The 18731-nt window shown below is 41.2% G+C and overlaps 1 protein-coding gene across 2 annotated transcripts in view; it reads left to right on the top strand.

The window, feature by feature from the left end:
• The first annotated feature begins 4271 nt into the window (after positions 1-4271).
• SKAP2 (src kinase associated phosphoprotein 2) overlaps positions 4272-18731 on the top strand; it is a 144999-nt gene continuing 130539 nt past the window's right edge. Inside the window, exons 1-3 of one of the 2 annotated variants that reach the window (XM_015418583.1) lie at positions 4272-4390; positions 11478-11583; positions 16243-16268. In XM_015418583.1, the coding sequence (XP_015274069.1) occupies positions 4342-4390; positions 11478-11583; positions 16243-16268 (181 nt within the window). In that variant the 5' untranslated portion in view covers positions 4272-4341. The remainder of the gene's footprint in view (positions 4391-11477; positions 11584-16242; positions 16269-18731) is intronic. The other variant, XM_015418584.1, reaches the window with a different exon arrangement.

Raw genomic sequence — 18731 nt, 5'->3', positions numbered from 1 at the left:
AAGTAGAAAACAATGTAGTAAGAGCAAGAGAATATGTATGTTAAAAAGATAATACATACCATGAACTATAGACTATTTCGCGGAAGCCAAACCGGAAGCTCTGAACAATTCTGTTTTGAATGGTTTGTGGAATGGCAGAAGCGTAACCCAGCTGTGGGCCTTCTGGAGCATGTTAGGGTTGCCAGTCTCCAGGTGGTGGCTGGAGATCTCCTGGGATTACAACTGATCTCCAGGCAACAGAGATAAGTTCAGCTGGAGAAAATGGCCACTTTGGAAATTGTGATCTCTCGCATTATACCTCATTGAAGTCCCTCCCCTTCCCAAACCCCACCCTTCTCAAGGTCCACCCCCAAAGTCTCCAGGTATTTCCACTGTGGGAAAACAGGATGCTGGGCTAGATGGACCAATGGTTCTTCTAGGTTCACCTCCCTTCCCTGAGTTGAATTTTACATTGTCAATCCCTTGGGACATAGACATGTCTTTTTGTACATTGAAGTGCTATGCACATTGGCAGCAGTGTTCCCTCTAAGCTGAGTTAGTATGAGCTAGCTCACCATTTTTTAGCCTCTGGCTCACACATTTTGGTCTTTGCTCCAGAGCAAACTAATTTATGCAGTGGCCAAATTGCTCGCTCGCAGCTTTAATGCCAGTAGCTCACAAAGTAGAATTTTTGCTCACAAGACTCCACAGCTTAGAGGGAGCATTGATTGGCAGTGTGTTATTATTATTAGCAAAAATCCTAATGACAATCTCTCATAAACTAAAGAATAGCTACTGAGCACGAGCGTATACAAAAGTGATAACACTATACTATTCACCCATTAAGACAACCTTCTGACATTATGGTACACTGTCGTAGTTTTTCCTCCCAGTCAAAATACCTGGCTGCAGGCCACAAAGGGAGGTGACAGAGAAAGGTTTGTGAGGAGAATATGCTCTGAAGGAAGAACCCACAGAGCGAACATCAATCCATCACAGAGCATCAGGGTGCCAGATGGGAATGGGACGCTTATTAGCTTCCACTGGTTGAAATGCTAGTGCAGCAGGAGCTCTTTGGAGGCCCCCTTTGGCTGCCAAACTAATCCACAAGCAAGTTAAGAAAGATTTAATGGAGTTCAGACAATCTGGTTTCATGAACTACAATGGTACTACATTGATTTAAGTCATAGCATTTTCACTTACCTTTATTGTCGCAGCTCTTAAACTGTGATCCACAAACCATTTCAGAGTGTGTGGTTTCTGTTTTACTGGAGTGTTTTCCATTGACTTCAGATCACCTTCTTTCATGCCGCTAACAGTTATAATAATGTCAACAGGGAGAGTAATTTCAGTGTAAATAGTATCTGTTAGTTCAAGTGATGCCCTAAATTGGCTTTTGAGGAGAAGACTGAACAGTAAATTAAACTAAAAAGAATAAAGTGGGATTAAGATTAGCCCCAAAGGTCAAAATCAGTGTATTGGATGCCATTTCCTGGTTAACCTATTATGTACATATAGAATGCTTCCACAGTCTTTTGACTAAAATGTGTAACCTAAAGTAAGCATTAATAGCCATTATAACAATTGGAGAGAGACACAAACACAATATATATTTCCCCAGATAGAGACAATAGAGGCATTTATTAACAATTAAGACAAATATAAAATCACTATAACCCACAGCTACCATTATTGTATGACATTATACGGGCCAGTTACTTAACTGCTTGAATGTTGGCTAAGCCAGCAATAAAATGGATAATAAAACAGAGCTGCTGTCTAAAATGAGCTTTTCTGCCTAATTAAAGATAAAAAGTGGATGAGATACCAAGGCATAACCCATGAAATATAGAGCCAGTGTAGTGTAGTAATTAATGTCAGACTAGGAAGTGGATGCCAACCTCCAGGTGGAGCCTGGATACCCTCCAGAATTACAGCTGATCCTCAGACTACAGAGATCAGGAAATGGCTGCTTTAGAAGGTGGACTCTGTGGCATCATACCCTACTGAGGTCTGTGGCCTCTGCAAACTCCACCCACCCCAGCAATGTTCCCTCTAAACTGTGGAGTCTTGTGAGCAAAAGTTCTACTTTGTAAGCTACTGGCATTAAAGTTGTGAGCAAGTGATTTGGCTACTGCATAAATTAGTTTGCTCTGGAGCCATCCTTCCTGAGCTATGACAAAAATGTGTGAGCCAGAGGCTAAAAAACTGTGAGCTAGCTCACACTAACTCATCTTAGAGGGAACATTACACCCCAGTCTCAACCCCCAAAATATCCAGACATTTTCCAACCTGGAGCTGGTACCCTAGACTAGGATCTGAGAGACCCAGATTCAAATCCCTGCTCTGCCATGGAAGCTCACTGAGTGGCCTTCAGCCAATCACCCTCTCACCTACTTCCTAGGATTATTGTTGTGTCTATAATATGGAGCAAGGCAGACTACTGATAGTAGTTATGGCCACTGTTGAGAGATCCTTAGCATGCAGTAGTTTAAATGATATAAGCCAGGACCTGTATACTCCACCCCACATGGAGGATGGGAGATGAGAAGTAATGGGGAGAGGTGTGTTGATTACGATAACCTTATAGGGTTTTCAAGGCAAGAGATTATCAGAGGTGGTTTGCCATTGCCTGCCTCTGCGTCACGACCCTGGTATTCCTTGGTGGTCTCCCATCCAAACACTAGCCAGGGCCAACCCAGCTTAGCTTCCAAGATCTGATGAATTTGGGCATCTTGTAATTAGACAGCACAATAAGGGGGCCGTAAAGTTTTGAACAGAAGCAAAGTTTAATATTGTCAGGTTCTGTATGTGGAGCTGCAGTTAACAACAACCTCCTTTCCCCCCATTACTTTCCACATTAAGAAGATATTGGATTTACACCCCGCCCTTCACTTGGAGTCTCAGAGCAGCTTACAAACTCCTTTCCCTTCCCCTCCCCACAACAGACACCCTGTGAGGTGGGTGGGGCTGAGAGAACTCTGACACAAACTGCTCTTTTTCAAGGAAAGCTGTGCCAGAGCTTGTGACTGACAGGGGGTGGAATGGACAGGGGGTGAAAAGTGCTGTCAAGTTGCATCTGCCTTATAGCCACACTTGTAGGGTTTTCAAGGCAAGAGACAAACAGAGGTGATTTGCCATTGCCTGCCTATGCACAGCAAATCGGTACTTTCTTGGTTGTCTCCCATCCAATATTAACCAGGGCCGACCCAACTTAGCTTCTGAGATCTGAGAAGATCAGGCTAGGACCAGGACAGCCTAAAACGCTGGCCCCGATTAAAGGAACAGAATTATCACACATTCAGCCTGTTTTATGTTAACCCCACTTTGATTATCTATGGACAGTCAGAATTGGTTTTCCAGTCCTCACCCACGCCTGATTGATTACTCTTTTGATTGGAAATTTTAAAAAATTGGCATGTCTCCCTTGTTCTCGGCATTTTTGAATGCATCTGCCTTACGGACGAACCCTTCACGCATCTGAAGTGTGCTCTAATTCAGGATAGTGTATGATAGGACTCCTGCTGTATCTATACGTGACGTGTGAATGTTCCTAAAAACAATCTAAACCAATGCATTGCGTGAATTCACAACCTTTTTATCGTCATGTGCAAAATGCCCTAAGAATAGAATTACGGAAAAGGAGAAAAGAGAAAAAAACTGCTTTAGGAACACAAAACAAAGGAAGGCGAGAGCCTTCCAGTGCAGCCCTCCCTCTCTCCCACCCCCTTCTTTCTTTTTTCTTTCTTTCCTGCTTCGGTCTCTGCCCAAAGGAAGCGTCACTTCATTGGCTGCTTTTAAAGCCAGCAGGCCATATCTGCTGAAGAGAAGAAGGCTACGATTGGTGGTAACCAAGGGTGTGGAAGACGTAACAGCAAAACACAACAATAACAACTAAGACTGTCTAGCCTATCAAAGCAGCAACTTTCACACTACGATTCAAATCCGAGTCTATCCAATAAGGGAATCCTTCGCACTGGAACAGCCGTGTTGCTTGAACCACCATGTTTGATATTGGAATCTAAGCTTGAGATCAGTTCACGGCTAAGAGATGTTATGCCCTTGCTAAATATGGCGTCAGCGAAGGGGAAGTCACGTGTCAGGGAAGAACGCTACCGCCCGGCGTAGCCATGGGAAACCCGGCTAGCCAGGCCCGTGAAACAACGCGTGGTGGTGCACGCCGAACGCGCATGCGTAGCCCGGTTTAATGGGCGGGGCATTCTAAAGGGAGTGGAGTCTCGTAGCCGCGCCTTCTGCTCTGGGTTTCCACACTGACTTCCCGGAGCCGGGCAGAAGGGGGCGGGGCTTTGTTGTTTCCTCCCTGTGCCCGAGAGCTGCCCCCGCGCGACCACCTGGCTCGACATGCACAGCGCCCCCGTTATCCCCGAGGAGGTCGCCAGCCTCCTGGCAGGTAGGGATTCCCAGCGCGCTTGGGGCTCGCGACTGGGGCTCGCTCAGGTTCCTTGAAGGAAGTGGGGGCGTGTGAGGAAACCTTGGGGGTCTCTGATGCGGCCGTTTGGGGCGGGGAAGAACGGCGCTCTGGGTTCCCCGGAAACTCGGGCGGGGAATATAAACTTGGTAGCGGAGTTTTCTTAAGGTGTAGCTAGTTGAGGATGCAGAGCTTTGCCGTCAAAGTTTTTTGCAGTAGCAAAAAGATCTCCGGCCGAACGAACCCCCTTTTAGAAGAAAGTTTTCTTCTTTGACTTTCAAGGGGTGATTATAACTACACATTATGTATGTGCTCTGAGATACCAGCTTTGCACGCTTTAGTCTTTTATTTCTAGAACAAGCCCTTTATCGGTTTCGGGTCCACCACTGGAAAAAAGGCAGGTTACAGTTGTCTTAAAGATGTAAGTTATGTTTAGGTCTGCTTCTACCACACTCGGCGGCACGATTCTCAATTGGCTTACGTTTTCATGTCTCTGAACAGTGGAAAGGCACTTTCATGTTGCATTTCCTGTATCACACAATACGTCCTTTATACTTCTTATTTTTGGTGAAATACTATTTGCATGGATTATCTTTCCAAACTGTGTTCCTTTTATGCCTTACTGACAACTTCCTCTTATTTTACTGTCTTTGCAGAAGCTCTTAGATGAAATGTTGACAATTCTGGGTCCCCCTCCCCCCCCTTTCCTGCCAATAGTTCTCTTTTCTGAGCAAAGTTAGGTTTATGGATGAGGCAGGCAACTGCTTGTTCATGTGTATTCCCTGTGATGGCTCTCACCTTGTGCAATGGCCTCTTGAGATGGTCAGGAGGGATCCCACACTTCTATCATTCTGCAGAATGTGCAAACCAGATGTACTCTGGAGGGCATATTTATTAAGGGTTTAGGTAGAACTGTAGTATAATGGAGCAGTCAGGAAGATGTTTTTATAAGGGACTAGGATGTTTATTGTATGCATTGTTTATTGTACAGTGTTTATTGTATGCATTGTTGTATGTGTTTGTAATCCACATTCTGCATCGTTAATTGTATATCATGTCTTGGACAGCTTTTTGTTTTCACTATTTTCAAATTCTGTAAACCTGGTCCTGTTGATTGGTGTCTAATGCTGTTTGATTGCATTGGGTTTTTAAAAATATTTTGTAAACAGGTATGAGTCTTGGGGAAAGGGCAGGCTGTAAATAAATAAGTGTTGGTGCTTTGTTATCTACTTTCTGTGGAAATGTAATAGCAAAAAGTCTTATAGGCTTAATGGTAGCTCTGCTTCATATGGTATTGGAGCTCCATCCTGTTGGGGGCTAGTGTAGTTGATTCTGAGACCCACAGAGCCCATTTCATCATTCCGAACAGAATAAGGTTGGTTGAGTATCTATGTGTTTTTATTCATTTCAGGGGAGTAGAGTATAGGCTGATTTCACTTAGCATGAAATGTAGTTCAACAGCAAAAACCTCCCCAACAAAACAGTTCTGTCCCAGTGGATAAAAGTGATAGATGTAAAGAGCTTATGTAGTCTGAGTTTTATACTCAGGGTTCAACTTGTTTAAACACATCCCAACAATTCCTCCTGCAAAATAATATGTTAAATAGTCCATTAGCGCCTGAAAAAAACTTTTTTGATGGTGCATGCTGTGTAACCAGGAGTTATTTCACCAGATGCTTGAAGTAGCCAGTGAAGTATCTGTATACTTGTATGTACCTACATCTTAGAGAGGGGAGATCTGTATTACAAAGGACAAATAAAGGATAGTACGTCTTTTATTCTCAAATGTTTAAAAATAAACTCTGAGGCTATGGTTTTGAAAGATAAATTCTGAAAGCCTATGGAATGCTAATAAATAGTGACATTGTATCAACTTGGTTACATATTTTATATTATTATATGCTTCCTATGTGTAATCCTGCCATATGATAAATAATAATATATAATGACCAGTTAAAATACTGCCTGAGTAAAATGATCTCTTATTTGCCAACTTTCATAACTGTAGAACAGCCATCACTTTTGCAGATTTGATGAACTAACTGAGGTGGTCTGGAGGTGCCATCTGCTGATCTTCAGAGCATGTTTGAAGCCACAGGAATCCAGTGGTTTCTGATGTACCATGTGCCGCCTAGCTTTTTAGGCAAATAAAGTACTTTGCGCTGTTTCCTTAGGATTTCTTTTTCTTGTATGCTGAGGTAGCTTGGTGCTGGTTGAGTGAAGCAGGGAAGAGTTATGTCACTCCTGGAGCAGCCTTAAGGTCAGGAATCCAGTGGTTTCTGATGTACCATGTGCTGCCTAGCTTTTTAGGCAAGCAAATAAAGTATTTTGCGCTGTTTCCTTAGGATTTCTGTTTCTTGTATGCTGAGGTAGCTTGATGCTGGTTGAGTGAAGCAGGGAAGCGTTATGTCACTCTTGGAGCAGCCTTAAGGTGATGGGCAGACTTTCGGCCATTGACTGGTCTTGTTTGCATGATCAGTTATCCTGATGTACAATAACAAACCAATGAACCACTTCCTGTAGCCTTGAATGTACTCTTCAGTGAATCAGAAACAAGTGAAGAGGTATTAGAGGACAGTGACTACAAACAAACCTTTTGAGGACCTCTGATAGCATTCAGCAACTTTTCCAAATGGTAGAGAGACCATTAACTGGCTGAACCAGATTCCTCTAGACTTGACAGCTACAACTTAATATTCATTTAGTAACACCAGTGTGCAGAATATACTCTTAGAAGGTTTTTAACCAAATATGATAAAAGTGAAGGGGAGATGCTGAGACTAGTAAAGATGGGACAAAAGAAAGCTAGCAGAAAATATGAGATGATAGTAGCTTAGTGGAGACTTTGCAGGAAAAAAGATGAAAAAAAGGACTGTAAGAATAGATGTGAAGGAGAAGGCTATTGTTCTATGAAGGACTGTCCTGCAACAACAAGCACAAGGGCAGGTAAAGGCAAAATGTCACTTATTGGTTCCAGGGTTATCAGTTTAGCAATAGAATGGGTGACTGTTTATCACTTACTCTGGCACACAGTTTCTATGGAAAACTGTTGAGAATAATTGGTGTCATAAGATATTTGCGTGGCCCCAGGCCTGGGCATGTTGATGCTTCTTTAACATGCTTTCTCCTGGCTGTACATTGAAACTAGCCATTGAGGTTTCCAGCCGAGACGATCTACAAGACATCTGAGGGAGTATACTGAAGATAATTGAAAGACTGCTCATCAGACTAATCTCCCTTCAGCACAGATTTTTGAAAAGACTTCCATAGGTCTGATCTAGGTACATAGTGCTGCTGAAGAAACACTTCAGTTTTGCAGAGACCATAAAATTATTGTCCTCTCAAGGCTTAAATAAACCTTCAATGGTTTCCAGTATAATAACCCTTGAGCTTAAACACATTTGATGTAATTGAATCCTGTAGATTAGAATGGGTCTTATTAGGATGTAGTTGTTGACGTTCAAAAAAGGTTTGTCTTTAGTAGAGAACTCAGCTGCTTGAATTAGCTACTTAAAATTAGCTATTCTTTTAAATTCACAAGCATGTGAAACTGTAAAGTGGAATATTTAAAAATAGATAAGCAGTTTCAGTTCCATTGATTTCTGTGCAAGAGGGTTACGCTTATTTCTCTGGTTGGATCATATCTATAGACAACACTAACAATCTGATGTACAGTTAAATGTCCATTGATATTAATGAACTCTGTTGGGTTTTGCCCCAAAAGTACAGTCTAAATATACTCCTATGCTTTTAGACTGTCACTGATATCTAGTTTCTGTTTTTCCAGACGCCACTCTTGTCTAGGGATGGACAAGAAGATTCTTTTTGGGAATAAATTCAGAAAGGGAAAGTTAGTGAAATAAATCCATAAGTATGGATCGATGTTCTAATCCTGCCCTAGCTACTGCCCTAGAAGTGCCCTCTTCAGCCAGGCAGCCAACTTCTCTTTACCACATTTTCGTTTAATAGAGTCTAGTTGGAATCTAAGCTTTTCTACTGTTTAATTCTCTCACATAAAAATCTAACTGTTCTAGTGCTTCATTTCCAGAATGAACATTACTAAAATGAATGGTGATCACCATAGAGTTCTGGATAACTAAAGGAGACATAATCATTATGTGAATATCATTTAAGCAGATTACCTTTGCAATTACCATCTATTAAAACAGTACTGAAATGAGACCAGATGCATTGACGTTTTTAAAAAATGAAAAGAGAAGTGACTGACAGTCTTGAAATATCCTGCAATATTTGAAACATAGTTCAGTTGTCTTTGCTATAAATTTGAAAATAAGTGTCGCATAAGTAATAAAACTAGCATAGGCTATTTTTATATACTTGCTGCTCAATTAGTTTTTTAAATTAACTATTTAGTAATATTCTGTCTTTTGACTTCTGTTCCAGTTATCTGTCAGGAAACAATGCAAGGTAGAATAGAAGATAAAATCGAGGGTTATGCTCTGTGTTTTTCTTTTTTTGAAAAAAGCATAGAGCCAACCAGTGTGTAGGATAGTGCTTAGTGTTGGACTAGGATCTGGGAGACCTGGGTTTGCCGTGGAATCTTAGTTGGGTGGCTTTGGGCCAGTCAGTCACTCTCAGCCTAACCTACCTCACAGAGTTGCTGTAAAGATAAAATGTAGGAAAGGAGAATGTTGTAAACCACTTTGGATCTCCACTGGGGATAAAGGTGGGGTATAAATGATATAAATAAATGGAGTAGTGCATGTTGGCCAGAACTGTATGATGAAAAACTATTTTCACATTAAAAGCCAAGCACTTAACATTGCACCATCTTTGCTCAGGAGAGGGTTGTCTGTTTCCATTCAAGGTTTTCCAGTTGTACCCTTTAAGTCTCTGGTTTCTGCAATTATGCATTGCTGTTTGCCCAATTGTACAAAACGTGTTGACCCTCAGTACTGGCAGCTGGATATTCAGATGCCCTTTGGGATTTTTCCACTCAGGTTTGAGTAGGGCGATGGCAACTTCTGCTCTTGATAACAGAGCCCTAAAGGTGAGCTCAAATGGGTGGGAATTGGCCCAACTATGTAGTGTGTTCTATGACAAAGATACACTGGCATAAGGCACTTCCACTAGCAGAATTTACACCCAGTTCCCCCCTAACTTCCGATCACCCTTTTTTTGCCTTCAAGTAATAGCTGACTTATGGTGATTCCATAAGGTTTTCGAGGCAGGAGATGAACTGTGGTGGTTTTCTATTTCCTGCCTCTGTGTAGCAACCCTGGTATTCCTTGGTGGTCTCCTATCCAAGTACTAACCAGGGCTGACCCTGTTTAGCTTCCAAGATCTGGCGAGATCAGGCTAGCCTGGGTTATCCAGGTCAGGGTGCAGACCCCTACTTCATCTCATTACATTTTCCCAACCATCTTCTGTGGGCATGAGGGGGGGGGGCAGGCTGCACCAGAAGGAAAGAAGTCAGGAAGTTTGCATCCACAAGCATAAGTTTACTTGCCAGTGTAGTGTAGTGGTTAAGAGCGTGGGCTATAATCTGGGAGAATGTGTTTGATTCCCCACTTCTCTGCATGCAGCATGCAGCTGCTGGTGTGACCTTGGGTCAGTCACAATTTCTCTCAGAGTTGTTCTCTCAAGAGCAGTCCTCAAAAGAGCTCTCTCAGCCCCACCTACCTTACAAGGTGTATGTTGTGGGGAGAGGAAGGGAAAGGAGATTGTAAGATGCTCTGGGACTCCAAGTGAAGGGCGGGGTATAAATCCAATATCTTCTTCCTCTTCTTCTTGCACTAAGTAGGGTTCATGGCATTGTGTATTACAGTTGGCCACTTAGTGAACCTTCCCTTCTAGCATTGTCTTCTACCAGCAGGTAAAGGCTTTTCTGCTTTTTCTGGTGTTCCCTGCTGATTCTGCCTTCTCGTGTGTTTACGGGTTTTGTTTTAATTGCTTCATGTATATCTGTTTTGACTAACTTCAATGTTTTTATTGTTTGCCTCCTTGAGAATCCTGAGTTGGGTGAAAATGAGGCTTAGAAAGGTTTTAAACAATAAAAAATAAACTTCAGCCTGCAACTAAACAAATGATTGTCTCATCGTAGGCTGGAAGTCTACTCCAAATTTAAACTAGTATCCATCACCCCATCCTGTGGTAGTAAATTCCAGGTGTTGTGGGAATGGTGTGCCTCCTCATATCTGAATCTATTTTGATCAGTTTCATTACATGATTAGTTACTGGCTGCTTAAATGGGGGTGACTTTGTCTTCGCTTTTCTCTTAACTGATCCTTAGCTGCTCTCAACATGTTGATCCTCAACAGGCTGTTCAAGATATTTTTCCTTTCTCCTTTGGCTAATTTACAAAGCCATATTTTTTCTACATAGCTGGGAAATCCTCCACATACATAGACACAACTGCATTGTCTGTGGTGCCTCCCTCTGTTTTTGCTGCTTTCATCATCTGCATGGTGGCAGCCAGTTTACTATTAGGTCCAGTGATTATCATTTATAATTTGGGCTGATCTTGCAAATGTTAAGTGTAATGGTAGCGTATTAACAGTGTGGTGTTGTTGATTGACCACCTTACTATGGAGATGTGACTTGCATGCTTTTAAACTTTTGCCTATTCATCGCTCATAGAAAGATGTCATAAGTCTGGTCACTTCTGAAAATGTGCTTTTGTTAATGAAAGTGCCAAACTATGTTCGATTTTATAGCAATGGTACGTGCATAAAGCAGTTTATTGTCTTCTAGCTTTTATTCCTCAAGTAATAGGGTGTGTGTGTGTGTGTATATATATATATATATTTCATGTTGTTTGACAGTTTATTAAACTTCTTGGATTTTTGTTCATTTAATGATGGCAAATGTCAAACAGCATTTGCTGTGCTAAGCATAAGCCCAGCAGTGAACAAATCTATCCAATTTAGAGTTTGAAATATCTTTCAATTATACTATGCCTGGAACTGATAAAGTAACTCCATTAGATAGTTTAGGTATTACTGCCATATATACATACACACACATACATAATGGGAGTATTTATCTTCTGAAGATTACCATTTCTCCTCTTGACTTGTATCTCCTTTTATCCTTTTTCATGACTTAGATGTTGATGCATTTATATCAGATATCCTAAAAGCAGAAAATTTATCCAAAAGAGCAAAGGAAAAGAGGGATGCTCTGATTAAGAAGATAAAAGACATCAAGTCCAAGTAAGCTATTTGAACTCTTTATATTTAATTTATATACAATGTATTTACTAAAAGTGAGTAATCTTTGCAGCATGCCCATGTCATGGGTAAATTGTTACTATTCCTATTTCACAGACAAAGAGCTGGAGCTAAGGCCACTCCAAACTTCTCCCCATGGCGAGAAGTGATTTTATACTACGAGTCGGGGCCTCAGCAGAGTTATACCTTTCTAAGTCCATTGATACCAGTGAAGTTAGAAGGATGTAACTGCTCTATATCTCTTGGTCTTGTTATTAGGAGAAAGGTGAGGGGTGTGTGTTTGTGTGTGTGTGTGTGTGGTGGCTTGAACTACTAAACCATTGTGGAATTTGCCACATGGTCAGTTTGTTGCACTTGTTTCTGGTGGCACAGTTCTCACATCTTCCCACAAGTTTTCATTTACTTGTGAAGACATCAACACTTCTTCTTGATAGCAGTTTGCTGCTATTGTGGTTGATGTGTTGAATGCACAAGTGCCCCATGATTATTATTTTGTTCATTGACGATGACTTACACAGCCCCTTTTCCTGTCCTTCCACCCATTCTTGCTTCATTTTACAAACCTGTAAACTATTAATTACTGTGATACAGCTTCTCAAGAACTAAAAAGAGTATGCTTCCTCTCCCTTTCTGCACAGCTGTTTTCTCCTTCTCCCTCTCTGTTACATATGGATGAAATATGGCTATATTTTCAATATGAAACAGATGATCAGGAAGAGTAGCTAAAGTGCAATTGGAGCATTTTTAGATGTATCGTACAGGAAGGCCTGATGTAGCTATATGATAATGTTCAGTATTAACTAGTAATTAGCTGTACTTCTTAAAAGATCCACCTGCTTGAAAGAGAAGAACTTCTGTTCCTGTTCCCATCTTCTGTTTTTATGTGTTACATAGATTTTGGTCCCTTTGGCAGCGCCGGCTCCAGCTTATTTTGCATCCTAGGCAAGGATCCCTTCTGCCCCCCCCCCCCTCCCCCCCCAATTTTGCCCTTTGGATACTTTTGCAAGATGCGTCTTTGGTTATAAAATGCTTGGGCTAGATGGTGACCCACTTTAAAATATAAGAAGTCACCAACTTTAGTGAGAGCTACTTCTGAGTAGTAAAAATATCTCAGGCTCCCCCTGCAATGTTATCAAGTTTTGTTCCATCCTAGAAACAGAACATGAACTATAAAAAGCGCCAGAAATGGAGCTGTCAGCCAAGTAGTCCAGAGAAAAATGCTATGAAATAAAAGGTGTTTAAAAAAAGCTTAGAACAGACCTGTTCATGATTTTTTCCTGGCGTCTTTTAGAGGGGATTCCACCTTGAAAATTCCCCAAACGTTACCCAAACTTTTGGCTGGTTCGTCTGTTCAGGCTATTTAAACCTAGCAGCTGAGTGGTGTGGGTTGTCCACAACTTGCCTATTAGGTTTAAATGGCTGGGAGCCATTTCAGCCGAACAGCGAACAGGCTCACCCAGCCATTTAACTCTAACAGTGTGGCGGATTAGATTTTAATGGCTGTGTGCCATTAAACCCGTCCATTTCGCTCTCCCCACTTGGAAGTGGCAGCCATTTAACCCTTCCTGGACAATCCCTCTCCCTGGACTGCGGCTTTCTGCACCTGGGAGAAAGGGGGACCCGAAGTGGCTGGTTTTATTTGGGCATTTTTTTACCCGGTTCAGTTCGGGTTCAGTTCAGGAACTGCCCAAAGTGGAATTTTCTGGTTTGTGCCCATCCCAATTGGAGATCCTTATTTTAAGGATGAGAATGTAAGAAGGGTTGTGGCTCAGTGGTAGAGCATCTGCTTGGCATGCAGAAGGTCCCAGGTTTAATCCCCGGCATTTCCGGTTAAAAAGTCCAGGTCAGGTGATGTGAAAGACCTCTGTCTGAGACCCTGGAGAGCCGCCGCCAGTCTGAGTAGATGATACTGACTTCAATGAACCAAAGGTCTGATTCATTATAAGGCAGTTTCATGTGATTTCTCATGTGAAGAAGAGCTCTGCTGGATCAAACCTGTGGTCCATCTAGCCCAGCTTCCTGTCTTATATAGTGGCCAGCCAGTTACTCTGGAGGGCCAACAACAGGGCATAGAGGCCAAGACATTCCCCTGATGTTGCCTCCTGGCTCTGGGATTCAGAGATTTAGTGCCTCTGAATGTGGAGGTTCCCCACAGTCACCATGGCTAGTAGCCACTGAAATACCTATCCTCCATAAATCTATTTAATCCCCAAGGTTAAATATGTCTAATGCTCAAGGTTAAATTGTCAGACCCAGAAATAGGCAGTGGTTGGCAAACTGATAGATGCAACCTTTCTAGGATTTCAGAACATGGGTGTTTGTTAGAGTGCAAATCACTGTGATACTTCTTTTCCTCAGTTTTACTGGGGGGAAATATGAAAACATGATGTGGCTCCTGAACCAGAAGGCAGATGGAAAGAAGCTAAAAATGTTAATGTGCTGATTTTCTGAGGGTTCACCTTCTTGCACTTCAGTTCAGCGTTTTCCCTCCCTCAGGACCTCCCATGTTCAAGCAGTCTGGGTTGCACAGCCTAGCCTGGTCCTGTGCCAGTGCTTGTCAGCTGTGTGGACCTCTAACTGACACAGACTAAATCATCCAGGACATCTGGGATGTGCAGACTGGAATTGCTGAATTGCACAGATCTCTGAAATTAGGAATGCCAGAGTTTTCCATTGGTCTGAGCTAGATGGATTGTTTGCCTTCCGAGAGCGGTCATGGCATTCTGCCCAATTCATGAAGATGGTTGCTTGCACAATAGAGGAATAGAGTAAAATTTCTGGGGCTTGTATATAAACAAAACTGTAATTGGTGTTGGAAAGAGATTTTGCTCTGTGCAGAAAAAGTTAATCTGCTTCTTGCTAGTTTCTGAGGCCCAGTTCACATGAGCAAAACTTTCTCAGAGGGTTGTTTTGTGTAGGCCTAGGGCTGCATGAGGGAGCAAAAGTGGCATGGTATAGCCCAGCCTTGTCAGATCTTGGAAGCTAAGCAGGATTTGTGGTATTTATAGTCCTACTTGGGATGAGGAATGGCATGGTACAGCCCAGTCTTGGTCAGATCTCAAAAGCTAAGCAGGGTTGATACTTGAATGGGAGACCACCAGGGAAGACTCAGTAGAGGAAGGCCATGGCAAGTCACATCTTGCTTAATCACTTGCCTTGAAAGCCCCTTGCTGGGGTCACCATAAATCAGTTGTGGCACTTACTTACATACATAGGGTAGCATGAAGAAATAATAGTATGAACTGGGCAGGACCCATAGTGATAACTGCATGGATTGCTATGAGCTGTCCTAGCTATCTAATTTTATCCTGCCTTTCCTCCAAAGGACTCAGGGTAGTGTGTATGTAGTTTCTCTCATCAGCATTTTATCCTAACAACAGTTCTGTGAAGTAGGTTAGGCTAGCCCAAGATTACTTAATAACTTTATGACAGTGGGGATTTGAACCCGTGACTTAATTTCAGATGTTTCCCTTTAAATTCATGAAAGCTTATGCTAGCCTTGACCTGGATAGCCCAGGCAAGTCAGGTCTTGGAAGGTAAGCAGGGCTGACCCTGGCAAGTACTTGGAAGGGAGACCTCCAAAGAATACCCAGACCAGGAGGCAGAGGCAGGCTATCAAGCAACTTCTCTGAAGTCCTCCATGCCCCAGTAGGAGTCGCCAGAGGTCACCATGACTTCTGGGTGTGGGTGCGTGCACACACATAAACACACAAACAAATGCAAAAATACCCAAAAAAAGAAAGCTTACGCTAGTTGTCTAATGGCTTAAAACATATTTTGTGCTGTTGAAAAAAAATTAAAAATATAGTTTTGTAAAGAACTATACTAGTGTGAGTTATTCAATATGCAACAAGGTGGGTATGAATCTTTACAAAAGAACAAAGTTTGAGTCCAGTGGCATCTTTACGACCAACAAAGTTTTATTCACGGTATAAGCTTTCGTGTGCAAGCACACTTCTTCAGATGTGTGAAGCTTCTACTTCAAATAAAACGTTGTTGGTCTTAAAGGTGCCGCCGGACTCAAACTTTGTTCTGCTGCTTCCGACCAACATGGCTGCCCCACCTAAATCTACCTTTACAAAAGAAGTGTTCTGCCTCATGTCTAAGTTTATTTTCAATTTCTAGATGTTCTTAGAACTGAGAAGCACAATGACCTCTAATACCACAAACAAACAAAAATTGTGCAACATTTTTACTGCTAGGTATGCATGCGGTTTGGCTTGGGGTTGAAATATATCCTGAAGTGCAACATGTGTGTATTTTTTCAGAGATTGGTTGGACGGTTAAGTTTCTGAAAACAGTAATAAAAGTTGTGATTCACTTTGTATGAATGAACTATCACTTTATAGCCACTGTGAGCATTAAAATTATATTTATGGTGTAGAATATTTAGCCTTTTGTATTGTATTTGAACTGCTAATGTTCTCTTTTTAATTTCTGATGGAAGAAGAGGACTATACATGCTTTGAATAAACAAGATCTTATCCAGAGAGTAATTTGGTTGATTTTACCCGACATGTTCAATTCTGTTTAAGAGGGTCTGACTACTTGTCCACCTTGAATTATAGCAACAAAGGTGGGCTATAAAATAAAGTAAATAAACTTATATTTTCTTCTTTTTCCACCCCTCTCTTTCCTCAGCTACCCTCAGGAATTTCCGGAAAGAGGTATGTACCTGGTCTTTTATTTTTATGTGACAGAAACATTTTGTTTAATTTGATAAGATTGATTCAGTCATATGTATTTTTTAAAAACATGAACTTCCCGTGTTCAGGCTGCAGGCTTACCATCATGGCTGAGAGTGCTAGCTCCCCCTTCTGGAAGAAAAAGTGGAAAGCATTTGTTGGTGAAAGGTGACTTTTTGTGTCTTAAAAAAATCATAGAATGAAACCAACAATTAAAAAACAAACAACCCTTTGCTGATATTGTAGTTGCATTATATATTTTAAAGTGCATTTATATTAACTTTCTGATTGGAGCCCCAAACGATACAACATAGTTTAAAATTGACATTTTTAGCATCAATGGAATGTGTATGCAAAACAGACATTATTAAATAGCGTAGAGGCTTGGCAAATGGATCAAGGCATATTATATCACATACGGTTGGCAAAGTAAATCAAATACTAGATCTTTTCCTGAAGCAGAATAACTTTAAAAAAATTTTTTTGCTGGAGTTGTGTTTGATTCCCCCCCTCCCCCCAGTTTAATATATGGGAACAAGATCTAAAAGCTGTAACTGGAAACTGAACTGTGACTTGTATATTACCTTCCAGTGGATATACTGCAACAGATTTTTATAGTCTCATTAAGAGCTGGCAGATACAGTGCTCTGACTCTGAACCTGAAATGGCCCTTATTTTCATTATGCTAATTCATGAGGTCATGACCTGCAGCTTGTGAATGCTGGCATGAGGGTCACTGCAAGAGGTCAAAAAAGCACACGAGGAACTACAGTAGCGCCCCCCCCCCCAAGGTAGAAATTCTGGGCAGGCAAGAGTAAAGTTTAGCAGTTGTTGGTGCCACTGTGTTGGAGGCCTTTCCTTTAATCTATTTTTCTCCTTGCCTCAGCTATGGTAAACAAACATAATTTGAAGTAATAAAGGTCTTAATTTCTTCTTCCTTTCTTCTTTGAAATTGAGCTGCATACATTGTTTTGTGGCATGTGTACGCTTTCAAAGTTACTGCCAGTCCTTTGGTGGGTGTCTTTAGTATGGCAGTGATAATTGTAATTGGAAGCCAAAGGATAAACTAGAATTTAAAGAAAAAATTCAATTAAGATTAGAAGCCAATGAGGGTTTTTTAAAATATTTTTGTTTGACCAAATATGTAACTCAAATATGTTTGATTAGTTCACTATGGAGATTTAAAGGACTGTACTAGAAAACAAATATTAATGAATAATTGCTTACATTACTGTTTAAATGGTTTCTATTCTGGGAAATGTGAATGGGAGTTTTGTATCCACAGGGGAGATTTGCAGTGTTTCAAACAGGAGGGTTCTGCTGTAATCTGAGCCCCTTTAAACTAGTTGCTTTCTACTTTTGGTGGGAAAAGATACAGAAAAAGATACAGAGGGGGACAGGATAAGCTTTTGCCCTCCTTTACTTTTCTGATGGCATTCACAGCATTTCAGTTAAGAAAACCTTTATTCATCTATCTCCTGAGTATTTTCAAACCTGGCCTTAAGATTATCTTCCTCATTTATCAGATATTAAGCAAATTGTCAGTGGGTGTTAGTTTGTAGTTCTGTTTTCGTACATACCTTTTATTGTTGAAGATAATATCCTTTTTTCCTCACCTACTACATTTGAGCACTCTCTAGAGAACATTTTAGAAACTGACCTTTCTGTATAGCCATGCAGTTAGATCAGTTGATAATTCTACCAAATCTCTCTCTTTCAAGACCTGACCCTTTGATACTACCAGATCAAAAGCTTATGTAGAAATAAATGTATGACAGCTGAAGGGTTTTGTTTAATCTTGGACTATAATGAATGTATTTTTCTTCAGCAATTCATAAAAAGACAACCCTTTGACTTGTATTGTTGTTGTTTTTTGGCCCCCCCGAAGGGGATTTTTTTATTACATTTTCTAAAGACTACAAATCTACAACGAAAATGAGGGAAAGGAACTACAATTAGGGATAAAGAAAAGAAAACCCACTACCATCTAAAACCCCAAGAGAGGAGATCCTCAAAATTTCTTAAGTACAAAGTCAGTTCTAAACTCGCTAACAATTTTTTGAACTTAGTCAGATCTGCTATTACAACTTTTGAATCTTAAAGTAACTGTTAAAAAGAAAAACCCCAGAGCATCTCATTACAATCAACCCTTTTCAAAGGCACAATACAGCGTCCTTCAACCTTCATTTCTTTTTATCCTGTCTTCTTCGCAGTTTATAAGGACTTTTAGGAGCCGATGCTTCCTTCTCCGACAGAGAGTCCTCTCCAGAAGACCCCGAGTCCAGCTCGCCACTGGACTTACTGTCCTCTTTATCGCCTTTCTCTTGCTCACCCCTCTGGATTTTCAAAAAGTCCCGTACTTTGGAAACAGAGTCAGTCTTTTCCTTTTTATCTTGAAGGTTACGCCCTCTGGATACAGCCAGCGATAGCTGATTGTGTTTGAAG

The sequence above is a fragment of the Gekko japonicus genome, unplaced genomic scaffold (genome assembly GCF_001447785.1).
Source record: "Gekko japonicus isolate JY-2015 unplaced genomic scaffold, Gekko_japonicus_V1.1 scaffold341, whole genome shotgun sequence".
In the NCBI taxonomy this organism is placed as follows: domain Eukaryota; kingdom Metazoa; phylum Chordata; class Lepidosauria; order Squamata; family Gekkonidae; genus Gekko; species Gekko japonicus.
Note: the sequence above shows the minus strand (reverse complement) of the source record. Positions and strands in the feature narration are given on the sequence as shown.